Source organism: Anabrus simplex, chromosome 1 (assembly GCF_040414725.1).
Source record: "Anabrus simplex isolate iqAnaSimp1 chromosome 1, ASM4041472v1, whole genome shotgun sequence".
NCBI lineage: Eukaryota > Metazoa > Arthropoda > Insecta > Orthoptera > Tettigoniidae > Anabrus > Anabrus simplex.
Window position 1 is genome coordinate 442,495,895 of NC_090265.1, and position 22,312 is coordinate 442,518,206.

The window sequence follows — 22,312 nt, forward strand, 5'->3', positions numbered from 1 at the left end:
TAAAACAGGTAGAACACTTTTCATACCATGGAAGCATTTTGTCTAAATGATGCACCTCAGAGGAGGATGTAGAAAACAGATTCCGTGCTGTCCACCTGGCATTTGGTTGGCTATGCAACTGTGTCCTCAAGAATAAAGACTTAACAGTTCATACCAAACACACAGTGTATAAAGCAGCCATCATCTCAATGTTACTCTACAAAGTGATTCTTGGACCCTGTACCATCGTGATATCAAAAAAATTGAGAATTTTCATAAACAGGAAATTTCTTCCATATTAAATATCATATAAGAGAACCAAGCCTCCAATCTTGTACTGTAATCCTTGAGAAAATGTACATGATCAGTGTAGAAGCCTCTTATCGTTGGCCATCAATTTTGAATGACCGTGCATGCCTGCTGTATGAGCAACACCAGGCTTCCTTGTCAATTTCTGTGTGGTGAACTTTCCTTGGGTACGAGACCCCATGGTGTCCCTTTCAGGAGCTATAAAGATCAGCTTAAACAAACCATGAATGTTACAAATATAAAGCATCAAACCTGGGGCACACTTGTCAAGAATTGCTTGCTTTGGTGCCAAACCACTTGTACTGCTACTGAACTATTTGAGCAAGAGTGTCGCAGGCATGAAGAATCTAAATGACAGAAATGCATCCTCCATCAGATGCAGCCCATCCTTCCCAACCATAGAATGAAATTTGTATGGATACATGTTTCATGCTATAACTGGCTTGTTCAGTCATCTGAAATACTGTACAAGCACAAACAGTATTGCATTAAAATGGATGGAAAGCAAGAGAAATTGGAAACTTGGAAAGGAGTAATAGCTGCCGACATAACCTTGTAAATCGTCAAAATGTATATTGAATTAAGAGTTCTCTTTGGGCAATGATGTAGAATTTATTGCATTATGAAGAAAAATATTAATGGAAATAGAAAATGCTAGGAGAAGAATTTTGTACCTTAATAGTGGATATGAACAACAAGACATTCCAGCTATATTTGAGACCAAATAAGATAAATTTTCGGAAATACATGTCATAATAAAGTAAATTATTGGCAAACAAGAAACTCCTATTCAAAACAGAATTGCGGCAGAAGAAAGATTAGCTATTCGCTCAAAATTAGTAAGTTTTCAGTTTATAGAGCGCACCTTTTTAAACAATATAGGCCTACAATTTTAAAAAATTCTGAAATAGTAAACAATATAACTACTACAGATATCCACAATTTAATATATATACTGAATTGCTGTTTAGTCATGTCCCTTGTATTACACAGAAATGGAAAACATCTGACGGCCTCTATGACCTGTTCATAACTGTATTATATGTGAAATACAGTAACAAAAGAAAGTTAAATCTAATATATTTTCTTTCCACTAGATTTCATACGAATACACAGAGCCAAACTCTTACAGATAAAATTGGGTTGGCGATCCATCTGGACCGAGAAATTTCTAGTCTGGCAAAGAATCTTTGTGGTTTGTATAGGTGCACATTAAAATACATTGCACAGTTTTATTTTGCTCTGCAGTGATTTTATCAGCAAAGTTTTCTCAGTTTGTGTGTAATAGACCTTACCCTAACATGCAGTCGTTACAGTTAATTATATGACTAAATCTTGTCTGCATTAGCCACACGGAATCCAAACTAGAAAGGTGTGACTTCCCATTTCAAAAGACTCGTGTGTATTAGCAAACCCTGTTGAGGTCACTCAAATATCACACCTTTTGTGAAATAAGTAATGTCATTATAATGAATGTAGTTACAAAATCTTTGTTTCTTACCTGAAATCTCGAAAGCAGGGCTTGTAGCAGTGGAATAGTTCATCGTAGTTTTGACACACATTCCAGTTTCATTTGGACCATTTACCCAAAGATACTGAAATATCTGAAGCAGAAGAATTATATATTAAGTAAGCCTATTTGGAATAGCAAGTTCATTTTGAGTAAAAATTGTTTTACTTCACCTGATATTGAGGATTATTATGGCACTGTTCCTCAGTGTGGTTGGTGAATTCTCCAGTGAGATATGCTAGGGTCTGGCCAGTCAGCATGGTGATCTGATTTTGGCCTGCCCAGGTATTTACGCCAACATACAGACTGGCTGGTCTCTCCATCAGGGGTTGCTTATAGGTTGCAGCTCGGAACAAGGAGCAGTTTGCTTTATCTAAGTAGCAATGGAACAATTCATCAACCTGTATAGGAAATACGAATCAAAAGAATTAAAGATAATAAGACACAAAAAGTAAAAAATTCTCTGAAGTGTTGCATACTGTCATTCTATTGTCTCAAAATGCAGAACACCTTTCCTTTCATGCATTCTGCTTTACAGATACATGCAGTTCATCAATCAGCTTGATCATTCTTATCTTATCGATACAAGTAAGCTTAAAAGTAATTATTGTTAAAAGATTTAACCCTAGAATAACACTCTCTCTCTCTCTCTCTCTCACCAACTTCCTGGAGTGCTTCCATTTGTCAGTAGGGGTGATATCACTTGCTTTCGTGAAGTGTTACTCCGGTTACAGCGTATTTTCAGAAAGTCACTATGCTTTTCTTATGTTTATATTTATGATATATTAGGTTAACATATCATGTATACTAGGTTAAATATTGCAACCCCATATGGGGTCGTATTGGTCATTACGAATTGTAAAGGTATATGCGCCCCCATATGAGGTCGCACTTATGCAGTAGTTTATGTCCCAACGCTCGGCCATACTTACCTTTTCCTCTCCAGGGATGTCGTTGATTATGAGAGACTTGTTAGCTTGTTCATACTAAGAGCTTGCTACTGCTGAAGTGTTATTCAGATTCGTAGGATAGCCGAGAAAGCAAATTTCAGCTAAATGACAAATATGATCTTAAATTTTATTCATGAACACAAGATTTTATATAAATAGAAAATAAATAATTCATTATACATAATATTTGAAAGATATATACATATCATAATAACAGAAACAGTGAATTGTTTAGTATTTGCTGCAATAACTGCACATATGTGAGCTGCTACTTCATCATCTGCATCAGAAGTTATCTCAGGAAAAAGAGAGGCAGTCAAATATTGTCGGGAAACAGTATATGTGAATGTAGTTATTGGTTCACTACGGACCAGGAACGTCATGATCATCATTCCATTGTATTTATGTGTGAACCTGTGTTATTGTGTTGCCTGTAGTATCGTGAATGTAAACAAGTGCTGAAAGTACAGGGCAATTCAAAATGATGGACCCGATTTCATAAATTTATTCTATGAAATCTAATGAACATATCATACTGTGAGATATGCGCAAAGAAAGGCAAACTTTCAAAGTTTAGTTGAATTTAGATTTCAACCCACGTGGTTTCATTTTCAGCCGTTACGAGCACGCAGGAAGCGAGTAAAGAAAATGGCTGCGGCTTGAAAGCAGAAATCGCTCTGTGTGCTTGACTACTCGTTTTCACTTTGATAATCACTTTCAGCACTGCCACTACTTTCTGCAATGTCATCATCTGTACTTGGTTCAAAGTCACTGTAACTCTATTCCTCGTTTATATTGTCATTAAGAGATATGAATTTCATTTTGAATGGTCCGTATTTAACTATGATTACAATTAAATTAAAACTTAAGAGTAAAATATTTCCACCTTTTCAATACAAAATCAAGTAATGTGGGTTACATTATGGAAGAAACATTTATTGGAACTAGTTTTGACCTGTTTATTAAGGTCATCATTAGCCAAATCGCGAGTTGCACAGTGTATCTGATAGTTCATAGAAATTGTAAAAAAGTCGTGAAAACACGGTTGATTGACACTATAAATGTGAAAAAGTCAAAATTGTTGTAAAAGTTTGGATAATGCATAAAATACATAAATTAATGCACTTAGCTGTTGAAGGAAGAATTCAAGAAGAAGAATTTGGGCGGTGAAGATTCTTGAGGTTTGTATATATCACTCCTTATAAAGCTCTGATAGTTACGCTGCGATGTTTTGGACGTATTGCACCCGCCCCCTCTCTATATGGCACCGGCGAGGAATCTACAGGGTCGCTGACGGGTCAAGAAGTATGAAATAAATAGGCGCTGAACTAAAGTCAACTTAGAGGCGTACAAGGGAGGAGAAGCGGTGCATATAGCTAAAAATGAGAACACATTTGAATTAAAAATATAAAACTCACAAACCGGTTTATTGAACCTTAATGATGATGGGAAATGACGCATGAAATAACCCTAATGAATTACATTAAAATTTACAAATGTTCGTTGTAGTTTGTTTGGCGGACGTCTGTCCGTTATACGTGATAGAAACGAGTACGTTTATCGCGGAGCGATGTATCGTGACATATAGCGAATGGTAATTTTATCATAACACTGAGGCTATATTATCGCCAACACATAATCTAACATGCGTCCGACAACACATCTGAGCAATCCCTATTCTAATAAAGACCTAGATTTCCCCATGAAATGACGTAAAATAAAATACACACATATGACACAACATCTGGGTTCGAACCCGACCCTCGCTATCCTGGACGTCGCCAAGCTGATGGACAGAACCACCACTGACCTTATGTACAACCACACATGACATAAAAAAACACATAAATGGTACATGATATGCGAGAAAAATACATAAAAGGCACTTGATCTTTCTTCTGACGTTGTAGGCCTCCAATGCCTACGTTGAGCATCGAACTGACAACCTCTTGCGATGAAGGCAGGGTCCTGTAATCCCTATCTAATTATACTCGCACAATTAACAACGATTCATTGGCAAACATTACCATTATCGGCGGGTCGCTTGTTAATTAATACACTGCTCTGCTGTGTTAGGTAAATCACATTATTTTTGCCGTTGAAAGAAACCAACTTTATTTCCACAGCCAAGTCCCTCCTTCCTCGCTTACGGGACATTCAAACAAAAAAAAAGAAACACACTGGGCCAAGGCCAGACGGCGGTTGACCACCCTCATGGGGTCAACACCCACACAACCTTCCCTTTCCAAAGGGAACCGTAACATTTCACTCGGAAGTACATCTCCAATATCCTGCGGCCTTACCAGACTCGCGCAAATCACTTTGAATTAAACACATATCTACCCAGCAGTATCATATCATTTTTTTACAACACAACTCCCGTATCATAATGGTAATCTTTGCCTGATTGTTGTTATTATTATTATTATTATTATTATTATTATTGCCGTCCTACATAGCTTACCCGCTACCTTGCTTATACATGATCATCGCGCGGAATCTATACAGCAATTACAACACAATTAAGCACTCGCGCGGCAATTAACATCTGATTACTGACTGCTAATTAATCGATGGTCGGCACATGGCTACTTTATCGTCACACGGCAATACATGCATTAATTAATTTTCACACGAATCGATGTTTAACACACTTATTATGATCACTTCCTGGTATATTTAAACACAGAATCAATTTAAACTTACCACTCCCTATCTAAGTATTTCAAAGGGTGGAGTTTTTGTTGTGGGTGTCAGTCCGGCCGTTGAATCTCGCAGCTGCATGCCTTACGTACTATAGCACTTACCGTTTCACATACCATACACTTATCAAATTAATGAATACTCTAATAACTACTCTCACTGCACTCCCATAAACTAATTATTCCTGGTCTTCTGACACAAATAAACAAACAGAATCTCCCAAGAAAGAAATAATCGAATGAATCTCCATCCCATGCAAAGCTAGAGTATTATATTCCCTAAATTATTTACACTCAATTACTCAGACCTGTTGTCGGTTTCCTAAACTAAGGATTAATAATTACGCGCCCATTCCGGCGCTCTATTTCAATAGAACTACATCTTTAGTCTCTTATAGCGTCAGTTTACAACAAATATTCCCATCCTTTCTATGCATGCCAGATATTAGAATTTTGTACTCATCTCTATCACATGATGATGACACCTGCGCCAACTCAGGAGGTCCATCCTGAGCTTACTCCTCCTCCATGGGCACCACGGTGGTTACTTCAGTTTCCATTCCATCTTGGAGTTGAAGATCCATTGTTCGATGCTGGTGGAGTCCTTGGCAGCTAATCCTGTGTACACACAACGTCACTGTTTAATTCACACTTCGGTTAACAGCGTTCACTGTGAACGTCCGGTCACGATCTCGTAAGCTATTACGTAGCCCGCGGTTCAGTACCGAATCTCGTCTATCTCTCGGTTTTCCTATTCAGTCTGCTGCTACGTCAGATTATTATACTACCGTAATGATAATAATATTACTTTACACATCACGGTTTCCTAAAAAATTAACACATCCGTCATAGAGATCAAATTATACACTGTTTATGCAAACTGTATTATTTCACTAAAATTAGGAGTTAACTTCACATGAACAAAGAACTAACGAGGGCTTAACCGAGCGTAGCTTCGCCGCCGACAAGCCTCTAACCCCGACTGACGCTTGTCCCTTCCTGCAGTAGTTTTTACAAGGGAGCAATACCCCTTCCACTAATTTGCGTAGCGCCTATTCCCGGCGTACTCGAGGTAGGTAGCGCTACTTTCACTTTCAGTTTTTTAAGGACTTCAATCACTTTGAATAACTTCTATTTACCATCATTTACCGGTATCTAGTTGGTGCGATTGAGACATAACCACTCAATTATCCTTCGGTGAATCTCTTTAAATTAATTAAAATCTGTTTGGTAAACTTACGTGACGGGAAGCAAGATAAAGGAAGAAAAAGAAAAAGACAGAAGAAATTTCGGAAAGAAATGGGGAATGGAAGGGGAAAAATAAAATATAAAATATCTCAAGTTATCCAAAAATTTTTGAGGAAGAATTATCAATTTATGTCTAAACAATCCATCAAACACACCTCAGATCTAATAAATAAATTAAATAACATCTACATCTAACCCCATCACTCCCTTCAGTCTTTCAATATCGTTAAGATGTATCCCAGTATACAAATATCAAAATTTTACCCTATTATTGAAAATAATTTAAATAAATAAAATAAATAAAATAAAATAAAATAAATAAAAAAAAATAAAAAATAAAATAAATAAAATAAATAAATAAAAATTAGTTGTAAATAACAATTTATTCACTTTTGATAACGTTATCTATCAACAGGAAGGTCTAGCAATGGGATTACTTGCCTCAGGTATCCTAGCTGAAATATATCTAGATTTCCTAGAATATAATAAGATTGACAACAACCAAAACTTTAACAATATTCTATTTTGGGCCAGGTATGTAGATGATATGTTAGTTATTCTAGATGAAAAAGCTACCACTCTTCTCAATCTTAATTTTTGCTAGTGGCTTTAGGTTGCACCGACACAGATAGGTCATATGGCGACGATGAGATAGGAAAGGCCTAGGAGTTGGAAGGAAGCGGCTGTGGCCTTAATTAAGGTACAGCTCCAGCATTTGCTGGTGTGAAAATGGGAAACCATGGAAAACCATCTTTAGGGCTGCCGACAGTGGGATTCGAAGCCACTATCTCCCAGATGCAAGTTCACAGCCGCGTGCCCCTCAATCTTAATAACATTGATCCACATATTATATTCACACCAGAAACCAAACAAGACCAAAAAAATAAACTATTTAGATCTAACCACAATCCTTCATGATTCAACACATCCCGACTCAAAAACAGGCAACTTACAACAGCTTAGTTCACAGAGCCTTCACTGTACACATGTCTAAAAAAGATCTTAAAAATGAATTGAACACCACTTGATACATTGCAAAATCCGAATGTTACAATAATTTTTCATTGAAAGAATAATCAACAAATACAGACACTGCCCCTCAACATTCCCTTAATTTCCACTTTCACTTTTACTAAAGACATCTACAAAATCACTAACAAAGGCCCCCTACTCGATATAACAGAAAACTGTATCATACATTTAGATCAATATTTCAACTCAAACCATAACCTAAATGTAATTTCTGAGATATCAACATTCTATTTGACCTCCTGATTATTTTTTTTTAAAATGTTAATTTAACTAATCTAAAATCAATTTTTCATTCTATTCATGGCACCTTTCATACGTGTTTACTCCTATTCCTTCACCCCTTGGCCCCACCAAAATTAGCCCTTCCTCTCTCATTTTTCCACCTCACTTAACCAAATATCTCCAAACTATCCTACCTATTTTCTCTTTCCTTACCTTCGTTATTTTTGCTTCCTTTCATATAAATTATACAATACGTCCAACATTTCGCACTGCAAATTGATTCGCATATTACATATTTTATTACCTTTTCTATGTGTTTTCTTCCCCCATTTCCATTCCCTTTAAATTAGCTCCTCCTTTTTTCCCCCTTCCATTCCCTATTTCTGCCCGCAGTTTCTCCTCTCTTTCTTTTCCTTCTTTTATCTTGCCTCCCATCACATAAGTTATCCAATACGTCCAACACTTAGCAACGCAAGGTGAGTCACATATTACATATTTTTCTTTTTTCCCCTCTTTCCCATTACCATTTTACTAATTTGGCTTTTATTACTATTAACAATTTTATTCATTTCATTTATTTCCGCACTAAACTGCGAATCTTCTCCATCATATTAAATTTGTAAAACTTTTTAAACTTTCAAGCGCTACTTTCACTTTCAGTTTTTTAAGGACTTCAACAATCACTTTGAATAACTTCTATTTACCATCATTTTACATTGTTCACTGCGTGTGCATGGATTGTTTGCTCAGCACTACTACTATCCTTGATGATTTGCAGCTTTTAGAATTCCGTATCGTGTGATACATAATTTTCAAGAATCTTCGTTATCCTTCAATGACAATTATGTGCATTGATGTATGCATTTTTAAACATAATCTGAAACTTTGATCACCAATGAGACCTTACCTGCAATACGTCCAACAGATCGCAGCGCAACTATCAGAATTTCATAAGGAGCGACATATACAAACCTCAAGAATCTTCAACGCCCAAATTCTTCTTCTTGAATTCTTCCTTCAACAGCTAAGTGTATTAATTTATGCATTTTATGCATTATCCAAACTTTTACAACAATTTTGACTTTTTCACATTTATAGTGTCAATCCACCATGTTCTCAGGAATTTTTTTTTTTTTTTACAATTTCTATGAACTATCATATACATTGTGCAACTCGCGATTTGGCTGATGACCTTAATAAATACGTCAAAACTAGTTCCAATAAATGTTTCTTCCGCAATGTAACACACATTACTTGATTTTGTATTGAAAAGGTGGAAATATTTTACTCTTAATTTTTAATTTAATTACATTGTCATTGTCCAAATTATTCAACAAAGCGCTCAGACTATCTTCATTAAGTCTCTTACAGCTCGATTTACTCATAGTGGTAATGAACAAACTAACACATTAACTCACACAACATGAAACTCACAACACTGCACACCAACTGAGATAGACAATGACTTTGTCACCCTACAATGCACTTCTGACGTACCCTATGGAGTTGCGCCAAAACGGAAATTGAAGAATTGAGGAATGAAAGGTGGCCTATGCACATACTTAAATAGACTGCCGACAAATGGCAGGAAGAGGCTTTATACAGCTCCAAAATACAGATATACTGTGCATCCAAATGGGTACGCACAGTTCTCGATTTTGAACGAACGTATGACCCCATATGGAGACGTGAAGCTCAAAAATTTTACCACCACCAACACACACACACGTCTTTATGTTTTCAAACGCCTCACTGGCTGTAAGGGTATTTTTGCTGCATTTTTACAACTAAGTGAATGTATTAAATCTGTCTTAATAATTCTAGTGTGTAAAATCTGTGAATGGGTGGCATACAGGGATGCTGTAGTAGAAACAGCAAGGGAATGCCTAAGGACAACTGTGTGTAAAGATGGGAAAAGGCGAACATCTTGGTGGAACGATGAAGTGAGAGCAGCTTGTAAACGTAAAAAGAAGGCTTGTCAGAAATGGCTCCAAACAAGGCCCGAGGCAGACAGGGCTCTGTGTATAGATGAAAGAAACAGAGCAAAACAAATAGTTGTTGAATCAAAAAAGAAGTCATGGGAAGATTTTGGTAATAACCTGGAAAGACTTGGTCAAGCAGCAGGGAAACCTTTCTGGACAGTAATAAAGAATCTTAGGAAGGGAGGGAAAAAGGAAATGAACAGTGTTTTGAGTAATTCAGGTGAACTCATAATAGATCCCAGGGAATCTCTGGAGAGGTGGAGGGAATATTTTGAACATCTTCTCAATGTAAAAGGAAATCAACCTGGTGGTGTTGCGAATTCCTAAATTAGCCTTTATCTCCTCATTCTGAGTACCCTCCTGCCATTGTTCCCACCTGTTTGTACCAGCAATCCATCTTGCTACTTTCATGTCTGTTACTTCTAACTTATGAATAAGATATCCTGAGTCCACCCAGCTTTCGCTCCCGTAAAGCAAAGTTGGTCTGAAAACAGACCGATGTAAAGATAGTTTCGTCTGGTAGTTGACTTCCTCCTTACAGAATACTGTTGATCGCAACTGCGAGCTCACTTCATTAGCTTTACTACACCTTGATTCAATCTCACTATATTACCATCCTGGGAGAACACACAACCTAAATACTTGAAATTATCAACCTGTTCTAGCTTTGTATCACCAATCTGACATTCAATTCTGTTGAATTTCTTACCTACTGACATCAATTTAGTCTTCGAGAGGCTAATTTTCATATCATACTCATTGCACCTATTTTCAAGTTCCAAGATATTAGACTCCAGGCTTTCGGCACAATCTGCCATTAAGACCAAGCCATCAGCATAGGCCAGACTGCTTACTACATTTCCACCTAACTGAATCCCTCCCTGCTATTTTATACCTTTCAGCAGATGATCCATGTAAACTACGAACAGCAAAGGTGAAAGATTACAGCCTTGTCTAACCCCTGTAAGTACCCTGAACCAAGAACTCGTTCTACCATCAATTCTTACTGAAGCCCAATTGTCAACATAAATGCCTTTGATTGATTTTAATAATCTATCTTTAATTCCATAGTCCCCCAGTATGGCAAACATCTTTTCCCTCGGTACCCTGTCATATGCTTTCTCTAGATCTACGAAACATGAACACAACTGCCTATTCCTCTCATAGCATTTTTTCAATTACCTGGTGCATACTGAAAATCTGATCCTGACAGCCTCTCTGTGGTCTGAAACCACACTGGTTTTCATCCAACTTCCTCTCAACTACTGATCGCACCCTTCCTTCCAAGATGCCAGTGAATACTTTGCCTGGTATAACTACTGATCGCACCCTTCCTTCCAAGATGCCAGTGAATACTTTGCCTGGTATACTAATCAGTGAGATACCTTGATTGTTGTTGCAATCCTTCCTGTTCCCTTGCTTATAGATAGGTGCAATTACTGCTTTTGTCCAATCTGAAGGTACCTTACCAATACTTCATGCTAATCTTACTACTCTATGAAGCCAGAATTTTACATATCCAGTAAAAACTTAATGTTTTTCATTAGTTTTATGCATATGAATATAATGTATTTTCTGTGTACGTCTTAATAATAATAATAATAATAATAATAATAATAATAATAATAATAATACTTTATTAACGGTAATACCATTTTACACACAATAAAGAAAAAAACATAACAAAACTCACTAAAAAGAAAGGCAATGGAGTATAAGAAGAAAAAGATGTAAAGATATATACACAGGTTAGGTGTTGTGACAGACTATGCAGATTTAAAGACTGTTTTTTTTTTTTTTTTTTTTTTTGCTAGGGGCTTTACGTCGCACCGACACAGATAGGTCTTATGGCGACGATGGGATAGGAAAGGCTTAGGAGTTGGAAGGAAGCGGCCGTGGCCTTAATTAAGGTACAGCCCCAGCATTTGCCTGGTGTGAAAATGGGAAACCACGGAAAACCATTTTTAGGGCTGCCAATAGTGGGATTCGAACCTACTATCTCCCGGATGCAAGCTCACAGCCGCACGCTTTAAAGACTGTTGTAGGGCAGTATAATCAAGATTTTCATATGAGAATCCTGCTCTAAATGAATATAAATATATATAATATAATATAATCTATGGATAGAGCTCTGATGAGAAGGTTTCCATACACGAGTACAGTATTCTAGTATAGGGCATGCCATAGATACATACAGCAGTCGATAGGTAGCTAAGTTTGAAAATTCTCTGGAATATCTAGTAATGCAACACAGTCTTTGTAATGATTTCTTACAAATATTTTCAATATGTTCATTAAATGATATGTTAAAACTGAATAAAACATCAAGGTCGTTAACTTGTGAAACACGAGTTAGAACGTTATTACTAAATTTGTACTGAAATTATATTTTCTTCTTGTTTTTAAAACACAATATTATTTTACATTTTTCAGTATTAAGTTTCAACCCATTTCGAATACAGTACTTTTCCAGATAATGTAAATCTTCTTGAAGTTTTAAACAATCAAGTGGACAATCAATTTGTATAACAATGTTTGCATCATCAGCAAACAAAAGCAATTCAGAATTCTTAAGTATATTCTTAATGTAATTTATGTAGAGAGTAAAACGTAAGGGTGCAAGGTGAGACCCTTGAGGAACTCCACTGGCAATAACAATACACGCAGAAACATGATTCCTTATTTTAACAATCGGTAGGCAATTTTTAAGATACGATTCAAACCAGGAGAGGAGAGGCCTATTAATTGCATAATCTGTAAGGTTTTGCAGCAAGATATCATGGTCAACAGTGTCAAAAGCTTTTGAGAAGTCTGTATAAATGCAGTCCACCGGAGAGTGGTTCACTACTGCATCCAAGAGGAAGTGATGGAATAAAAAAAGATTGGTACAGGTTGATCGTCCTGAAAAGAACCCATGCTGCTCATCAATGATGATGATTCTAAAGAGATGTGTGATCTTGTCATGATTTATTGAGTCAAATAATTTTGGAAACATGAGAAGAAATTTTAACTGGTCTATATTGTTTTATGTCAGTTTTATCACCATTTTTGAAAACTGGATTAACAAATCCTTTCTTCCATTCCTCTGGGAAAACACCTTGGTTTAATGGTAAGTTGAACAGATAAAAGAGTGCTTCACATAAAAAAATGAGCAGTACTTGAGCAGGTAAGTTGAAACATGATCAGTTCCTACAGTTTTCTTTAATTCCAGAGATATCAGTTTGTTGTCAATTTCTGCCTTACTAATGTTTATAACCGACAGATTGACAGAGAAAGGATAATCGTATGACATACTATTACTATTCTGATAAGAAGAATAAAAAGATAAAAAATGTTTAGCAAAAATATTGACAATGTTTTCTCCAGTATCAGCTGTAACTTCATTAAGATGCACTGTTGAAGGAATATTATTACATGACCTTTTAGAAAGATATTGCTGGAATTTCTGGGAATTGGAAGTAATACTTTGTTCACAGTTGGAGATTTGGATTCAGACTTGCATTCATTTCTGAATTTCAAGAAATGCTGATAATCACTACTGAGACCTGATATTTTGTACCACTTATGTGCTTTCTTCTTTTCAATAATCAGTGACTTCAATTTATGATTATACCACTTTGGGAATTTGGGAGTCTTTAAAATTCCATATAGGGATGTAAAAAAGAGTACTTACAGAGAAAATAATAGGAGGAAGACAACAGGGAAGGCCTAGAAAGAGGTGGATGGTTATGGTGAAGGAGAGTATAGAAAAGAGAGGAGTAAAAGTACAAGAAATACTGGAGGAAGGGAGTGGTGGACAGATAGAAAACTGTGGAGGTCCTTGATTCACAACCCAACCCAACAGACTGGAAATGAAGTAGAAGACATATTAATGATGGTTTTTTCAAAATTGTTAAAAGGAACAATCAATACAAAATATGATAAAGGTCCTACCACTAGTGATCCCTTTTCTGTATTTAATATTTCCCATTAAATGTGAAATAATTGCTTTAATAATAAGAAGAAATTGCGCACAAATGTGCATTACATTTTAGAGTAATCCATGCCATAATGTAGTACTGAATAGAAGGTTTCTACTGTTTTATCAATTGATACATTCTGAAACATCACCTTCCAGCTGAACTGTGACAGGTAATAATTTAGACAATTATAGTCACCATTTAAAAAGTCAAAATAAAAACTACAGCTCTAATGCTGGGTGATGTCTATCGAGGGGGACAATACTTTCATTACTACGAATGTCGATCAAATAAAAATGGGATTTTTGTTCCTGAACATCAACAGTTGGTACGACTGGCCCCACGTTTCTGCTATGCTTAGGCGGGACCGTTAGGAGTGGGGAGAAAGAGTCGTTAGATATTTCCCGCAGTTTCGTCAGTAACGCTCACGATGTCCGAGCAACAGGTGCACCTCCACATTGCGCAACACATAAAAATTTCTTGCTTGTGAAGGAGTTACAGCAGCGGAAATTTGCCGGAGATCGACTGCACAGTTCAGTGATCAAACACTGTTAAGGACGCATGTGTTTGCCTGCCATAAATAGTTCAAGGAAGTACGAGAACGTGTGGAAAATCAGTAACACGATCGCCATCCTTGGATCAGCACTACAGACGAAAACATTTGTGCTGTTGAAGACAATACTGATGACGATCGATGGGCGACAGTATCAGAAACTGCAGAACAAGTTGTAATCAGTTACAGGAGCTGTCAAACAATCATCGCAATGCGACAATGCGCGGCCCCATACTGCAGCTCTAACTGTCTCCAAGCTACAGAAAATGCACTGGACTACACTTGATCATGCTCCTTACAGCCAGGAGTTATCGCCCTGCGATTTCCATTTTCTCGTACTGTTTAAAGAAGCTCTAGGAGGGCAACGACTTGAAGATGATGAGAGTGTGGAAAACTTCATGCGCAACTGCCTGGTGACATGAACCTGTTCTTTTTACGATGAGGGCATCAAAAAGCTGCGCATACGCTGGGACAAATTCATTTCCAAAACAGGAAACTATGTGGAAAAATAAATTTTAATTGCCTTGTGTTTTTCAATAAATGAATTTAAATAAAAAATAAAATCCTGTTTATATCTGATGCCCCCTCGTAGATTTTACTTCAATTGAAATTGAGTTACTGAAAACCACATCAAGAAAGTGAATCAGAAAATTTGGGATATCATTAAACTGATTTAAACAGAGATAAGAAAATGTGCCAATAACTAAACTGGACTGCACCATGTGGTTACCTACTGACACAAGGCCAGAAAATATTTCTTCATTTACTATCCAATTAAGATGTGGTAGATTATAGTCACCAACCAGGAGCAATAAATGGTTGTTGAGATTTGATATAATTTTTCTACCAGCAATGCAATGTTCGAAATATTTTTGGACAGGAGACCTGGGTGGAATGTATAAAGCACTAATGATTAATTTTGTGGTGTTAAAAGTCAGGGACACAAACAACTGTTCAACCGTACTAATGGATGGTATCAGAGTAGATTTACAACAACTTTCTTTACGTCACCGACACATAGGCCTTATGGCGATGATGGGACGGGAAAGAGCTGGGAACTGGAAGGAAGCAGCCGTGGCCTTAAGGTACAGCCCCAGCATTTGCCTGGTGTGAAAATGAGAAACCACGGAAAACCATCTTCAGGGCTGCCGACAGTGGGGTTCGAACCCACAATCTCCCGAATGCAAGCTCACAGCCGTGCGCCCCTAACCGCACGGCCAACCTGCTCGGTCAGAGTAGGTTTAAATCTCTTGCTAATACAGATCACTACACCCCCATGGGATGCCTTCATACTTGTTAAAGAAGACCTATTACATCTGAAAATTGAGTATGTTTCGAGTCTGAGTTCCTCATCACTAATTTCATCATTTAAGTTTATTTCAGTTAATATCATGAAGTCGTAGTCAGCTAAACATGAAGAAATTCTAAATTCAGTTAGTTTGCTTCGAAGCCCATTTACATTTTGATAGTATCCTATAAAGTGTTCATCTAACCTTTGGTGCTTTCTTAGTATTGTGTATCTGACCTCTGTGAACTGATTCCCCGTCTACATGTTGTATTTCATTCCTGATATAGGTTATATGTTCTAAATCATTTACTGTATCACTTAAGTTTTGGGCATTAGGATTTGCAACCCCCTCATTTTCTTAATAAGTTTCCCGAGAGCATTCTTCTAGATATTCTACTGAGAATTTTCCCAAACTTAGAGACTCCTTTTCTGTTAAGGTGTAGCCCCAAACTTAGGGACTCCTTTTCTGTTAAGGTGTAGCCCATCTTTTCCAAAATCACTGCCTCTAAGCCAACTATTACCATCGACAAAAAGGACATCTCCATTACGGCATAACCAATCAAGAGTGGAGTTTACAGCACCTATATAATGATAATCAACATTGTGCCGATATAAAACGCCACCGAGATAAAGCTTTGCCACTGGAAACCTCCTTTTTATTGCAGTAATAAGTCTATCAGTCTCGGCCATTATGTCACTGGGTGTTGACAAATTGTAAACATTATTTGTGCCGATATGAACAATCAAGGCGTCAGGATTTTCTTTAATACTGTCACTGTTCACATGTTCTGCAAGTTGACCCACTCGTATGCCTGGATAGCAAAACGCAATACCCTCTTCAACTTCGAGTCCAAAATTTCTTATCATAGAGCCCCCCCACTATTACAGTACGGGCTTCTCTCTGTTTCGGTCACCAACGGGATTTTCTTTGTCTTTTCGACACTCTGACTGAGTCACATTCTATGTTTACCGCTTTATCATTTGATTCTAAAACTTGAAAACTGTTTTGTGTCACTAAATTATTACTTACAGTATCTTTAAATGCAACATGTTTCTGGGTATGCCTAAAATGCTTCAACTTAACCTCTTCAAAATCACTTTCGCATTGTCTCGGCACTTCGACATTATTTTGTTTTAGGTTCATCAACTCGAGTAGTGTATTTTCTAGATCAATGGATAACATTCTGATTATTTCATCTTTAGATGATAGTTCAAGTTCCAGAGACCTTAACCTGAACCTCAAATGCGAGGAGTCCGAAGTGAGGTTATTGGAAACGTGATCGTCTGCCAGATCCAACACTTCGCTACCAAACGTATTCTTAAATACACATGCATAACAAGCATTAAGACTATCATTACTTCCGTCTTTGGTTCCATTACACAACACACACATATTATTATTGAACATTTCACTCTGAGAAAAAACTAGATCACTGTTTACCGCCATGTTGCACTGTGTGCAGTTCGTGGTTACATCCATGTGTCTTCATTTGTATTAAAAGCTGAAGGTTCAATTCAAAGACAGTTATTCGCTGAAGGGACAGAAGAGATGCCAACTGAGAGAGTAAATGATGATGACGCCAATGTGTTGGAAGACAGTGATCAAAATTTCTGTTCCAAAATTAGGTAAACTAGAGGAGGAAGAAAATACCATAAGCCAATCTGTGTATAATCGAAGAGATTGGACAACACACTGGAACGTTCACGCACCATGGACCATGGATCTTAGGACCCTTGGTCGCAATATAATAACGTATTTACCTCAAGTGCAGAGATAAGCCTTTGAAACAAGTAGTCCACCAGATGTGTGGAAACTACTGTATTTTTTCACTGATGATATGGTGAATGACATAACGTTTAAAAACCTAAGAAGAGAGAAAAAAATTGAAGTAATTACTTGTAGGAAAGAGATACTGTGAAACAAAGATTGCAGAAATTGAAGCAATTTGATTTTTTTTACAAGTCAGGAACTTTGAAAGCTTCCCACCTGAGTTTGGAAGATCTTCATGCATCAGATGGCACTGGTGTGGAATTCTTTTGAAATTGTATGGCTTCAAGCATTTCAAGTTTTTACTGTTAGCTCTTAGATTTGACAATATAAATAGCAGAGAGGAATGGAAATTGACAGAAAAATTTCCTCTTGTGGACACCAAGAATTAATTTAACAAGTGCTGAATTACCACTTGAGTGTTTGGTACCTCAGTGCTGAGATTTTTCTTCCTATGTAAAAAAAAAAAAAATTGTAGAAGCTTCAATTTTTAACTTATTAGTGGGGTGATTACCTTAAAATGTTTATAAATGTTGGTTCTTTATAAATCTAAATGCAAATGGAAAATTATAACCTTATGTTCAATATCATTTTGAGAGAAAAGAAAATTACACTTTTTGTGCCCTCGAGTGCATCACTTTTATACACAGAAAAGAACCCAAAATAAAATGATTTCCTAAAATCTGTAAGCAACTAATATATGTAACACCGTACAAGTACATAAGTTGTTATTTTAAAATACTTTCTAAACCTGGAATGTGGTAAGAGTTCATGTTTTTCATCGGTTGTTTGTGATACCGATCTATTCAACCAGCTGCACCAACTCCACTGGCACAAAAGTTTTAGAAAAGCCAATGATTTTTGGTTTGTTATCAAACACTACTTGGCTCCCAGAGTCTGTCACAGTTACTTGAAAGTCTAGTGGAGAAAAATCATCCGTCCGCCACAAAAATAGCGATGAAATAGCTTTTGAACTCACTGCTTCGTTTAGAAGGAAGCTCTGCTTCTTTCTCACTTACAATATATTCAGCACACACTATCACTCTCACCTTCAAAATCAAAAACAAAACAAAAAAATCATCTTCATCATCACTTTCAGCTGTGGTTAATAACTGAAAGATTCTTTGATCCGAAATAACATCGCTGCAAGAGCAACTGTAGCTTGTTGTTCTGCCATATTTGTTTACATCATAGATGAATTCTGCCGACGTATGCAAAAAGCTCTGTAAGTTACTTCCCAAAGCTATAAGCTGAGGTCAATTAGTTCTACATAATGCCCAACACATGGCAGAACATGCCAAAGATCTAATCGGCACTCAAGAGTGAACTGGGAAACTCAAATAAATTAAAGTTCTAGTGCACCGTCTATAGACAGGCGTAGCACTCATCGGGTTAATTTATTCTGTTGTGAAAAACTGCCTATGTAATTATGTAATTAGTGAGTATTGCACTGTGGACGAAATGCTGGAACCGTTTTGCAGAAAATGTGGTTTCAGACAGTATATTAGGAGTAAGCCAGCAAAATATGGGATAAAGATATTTATATTGGCATATGCAAGAACCTGCTAAACTCTAAACATGGATATCTACGCTGGTACTCTGTTTCCAGTTCTTCAACTAAGGCTGGTGCAAGCTGTATCAGGCAGTGGTCGCAATGTGACTGCAGACAATTGGTACTGCTCATATCCTTCAGTAATGAACATGTTCCAAACCATAATTTAACAATAGTTGGCACTCTAGGAACAAACAAACGAGAGGTACTACCGTTGTTCATTCAATCTAAAAATTAGTCAGTAACAAGTCCTATCTTTGGATTTAAACCCAAATGCACAATAGTAAACTACATTCTACTACCATCTATCATCTACTAACACCTACTATGATAGTGACGACATAGATCCCGACTGAGGAGATGCAGTGAAACATGATGTGGACGATCTTAAGGTTACCTACACTACTGCAGGGACAAGCAACCAATAATCGTTGACCATTTTATATAGTCTTCTGAATGTGGGTGGAATCAACAGTTTCATCATTCTGAAAAATAATTTAAATGACACAGGAATGCTCAGGAAGTGATTTTTGAAATCTCTGGCACAAAAATTGTGTGAAGAGTACATAGAGCTAAGACTATGCATAAAAATCTGTCAAGAACACTGTCAGCAAGAATCCAGGAGATTATTAGTGAACACAAAAATAAGAACATCCTTGTCTAGCCGCTCAAAATGGTTCAGGAAGATTTTTCAAATGGGAGTGGAAGAAGAACAGGCCCTCAAAATCCAAGTGTGCTACTTGGGATTGTTTTATCTGCAGAGAGCATACTGTGCCTACGAGTCAAAACTGTGCAAAAAGTAAGCAGACGACCAAACGTGATGGGGAGTAGCAAATGTAAAAAACATTCAACCTCTTAGTCTTTAGGCCTTTTCGATCGTCAAATTACCCGAGTTTTGCCCCAGTGCAGCAGCGGGCTCATCAGTTGGAATGCTGCACCTTTCCAAGACGATGGCACTAGTACATTTGCAATCGATGAAATTAAATTATGGTTTCCTTCTAGGAACCTTATTTTTTTAATATATAAGCCAAAGGCAGGCATTTATGCAGGTGGAGGCACTTGCTTCCCCTAGTGCTCTGTCACTGCATTGTCCTACATAGGAGGCTTGCAGTGGTGTCACAACGGCGTACCAGGGCCAGCGTCTTGGAAAGGTGCAGCATTCCAACCGATGAGCCCACTGCTGCACTGGTAAGCAAGTGATGTCAATTTTACTATTGTTAGTGAGTGGCAGGAAAAACTGACATTATTGGATGGGTTTCTTCCAAACGACGTCTACAACGGAGACGAAACGGGTTTGTTCTATAGAGCACTTCCTTCAAAGTCGCTCGCATTGCGGTGGGGGGGAATGTGTAGGTAGCAAAATGTCTAAAGAACAGTTAAATGTCATTCTTTGCGGGAATATGGCGGGACAACTTGAAAAATCTTCGGTGATAGGAAAATCAGCTAAGCCATGATGCTTCACACATCTAGACTTTCGGTCATATGGAGAGCAAACAAAAAGGCGTGGATGACTGCTGCTGCACTGACAGAGGAATGGCTCACTAGTTTCAATGCCAAAATGAAGAGAGAAAATCATAATGTGTTGCTATTCCTTGACAATGCTACATGCCATCCACACATTAAATTGTCCAATGCAACACTAGCATGGTTTCCACCGAACACTACAAGTATCACACAGCCCCTGGACCAAGGTGTTATGTACACCTTTAAAAGTCACTACAGGAGACTAGTTCTGCAGGCAACAGCTGCGAAGATGGAGGGGGCAGCTAGTGCAGGTGACATGGCAAAATCTATTTCTGTGCTGGATGCTGAGAATTGGATCCACATGGCAGTAGAGAAAATAAAGCAAGAAACTGTCGCAAAATGCTTCAGGAAGGCTAATTTTCTTCCCATGGACTCTTGGACGAAATGGAAGACAATGTGCAGGCCATATCATCCATGTGTTCTTCTGAAAACTTTGAGACATGAATGCTGCCCAATATATCAACGATGATTGTGGTGTGTTGCCATATCAAACTGCTGATTTTGCGACAGAAATCATTGGTAAGAGGGCTTGAGGAAAAAATGGGGCAAAATGATGATGAAAGTAACGAGGAAGAGGAGACAGAAGTTGATAACGACTCTCCAGAAATCTCTAACTTGCCTGAACTATACCAATATTTATGCTGGATTAAAGAATCCATCGAGAAAAGTTCAATCCAGCACAACACCAAGCAGGTCAAGGCAACTGACTTCCGGAGCTCCAGCAGCAAGAAATAAATTCGTGTGTATTGACAAATAGTTTTGTAGTAGCCTTAGAGTGTTCATTTTTAATTTAATGGGGTTATTAAACTTTTAGTGTTTTAAGTGTTTACAAAATTTGTGCCGTGAACTGGAATTACATCAAGATTAACAGATGGATAAGACACTGGAGGCTCCTTGTAACGTAAGTACAGTTGCCTAGAGTGAAAGTTTTCACACAATGTATAGCATGCCTTTCACTTTTAAGACTTTTCAGATAATACCAGTATATAACAAACAATGTCACATTAAATACTGTATTTGATCTACCTGAATAATACGGAAACCTGTCCAAATCAGAAAAAATGCTGGACCCGACTACTTCCATCTTGAACAGGTTTCACTGTATATAAAAACCCCATGGCACTACAGTCTTTGAAGGGCCTTGGCCTACCAAGCGACCGCTGCTCAGCCCGAAGGCCTGCAGATTATGAGGTGTCGTGTGGTCAGCATGACGGATCCTCTCGGCTGTTATTCTTGGCTTTCTAGACCGGGGCCGCTATCTCACCGTCAGATAGCTCCTCAATTCTAATCACGTAGGCTGAGTAGACCTCGAACCAGCCCTCACGTCCAGGTAAAAATCCCTGACCTGGCTGGCAATCGAACCCGGGGCCTCCAGGTAAGAGGCAGGCACGCTACCCCTACACCACGGGGCCGGCCTTTCACTGTATATGCATGATTTAAAGTGGTTTGATAGAATCCGAGGATGTTCTTATATAATGAAACGTGTCATTCTTTGTTTAATAGTGTTTTTTTTTTTTTTTTTTTTTTTTTTTTTTTTTTTTTTTTTTTTTACAGGTTATGTTATAGTGTTATAATTAGTGTTTTCAACATACAGTCAGGAAGACTTCCCCCAATCTTCAAGAAGTCAAAAATTATTGCCCTTCTGAAACCAGGAAAGGATCCAACTCTCCCACAAAGCTATCGACCTATAGCTCTACTCTGCGTCACCTACAAATTATTAGAAAGACTGATACT

The 22,312-nt window shown here is 37.5% G+C and overlaps 1 protein-coding gene across 1 annotated transcript in view; it reads right to left on the bottom strand.

Annotated features, from left to right (window-relative positions):
* Nct (Nicastrin) overlaps nucleotides 1-22,312 on the bottom strand; it is a 178,792-nt gene that overhangs the window by 25,159 nt on the left and 131,321 nt on the right. The window contains exons 10-11 of the mRNA XM_067135186.2: nucleotides 1,972-2,199; nucleotides 1,790-1,892 (exon numbers count right to left, since the gene is read on the bottom strand). Of these exons, the coding sequence (XP_066991287.1) occupies nucleotides 1,790-1,892; nucleotides 1,972-2,199 (331 nt within the window). The remainder of the gene's footprint in view (nucleotides 1-1,789; nucleotides 1,893-1,971; nucleotides 2,200-22,312) is intronic.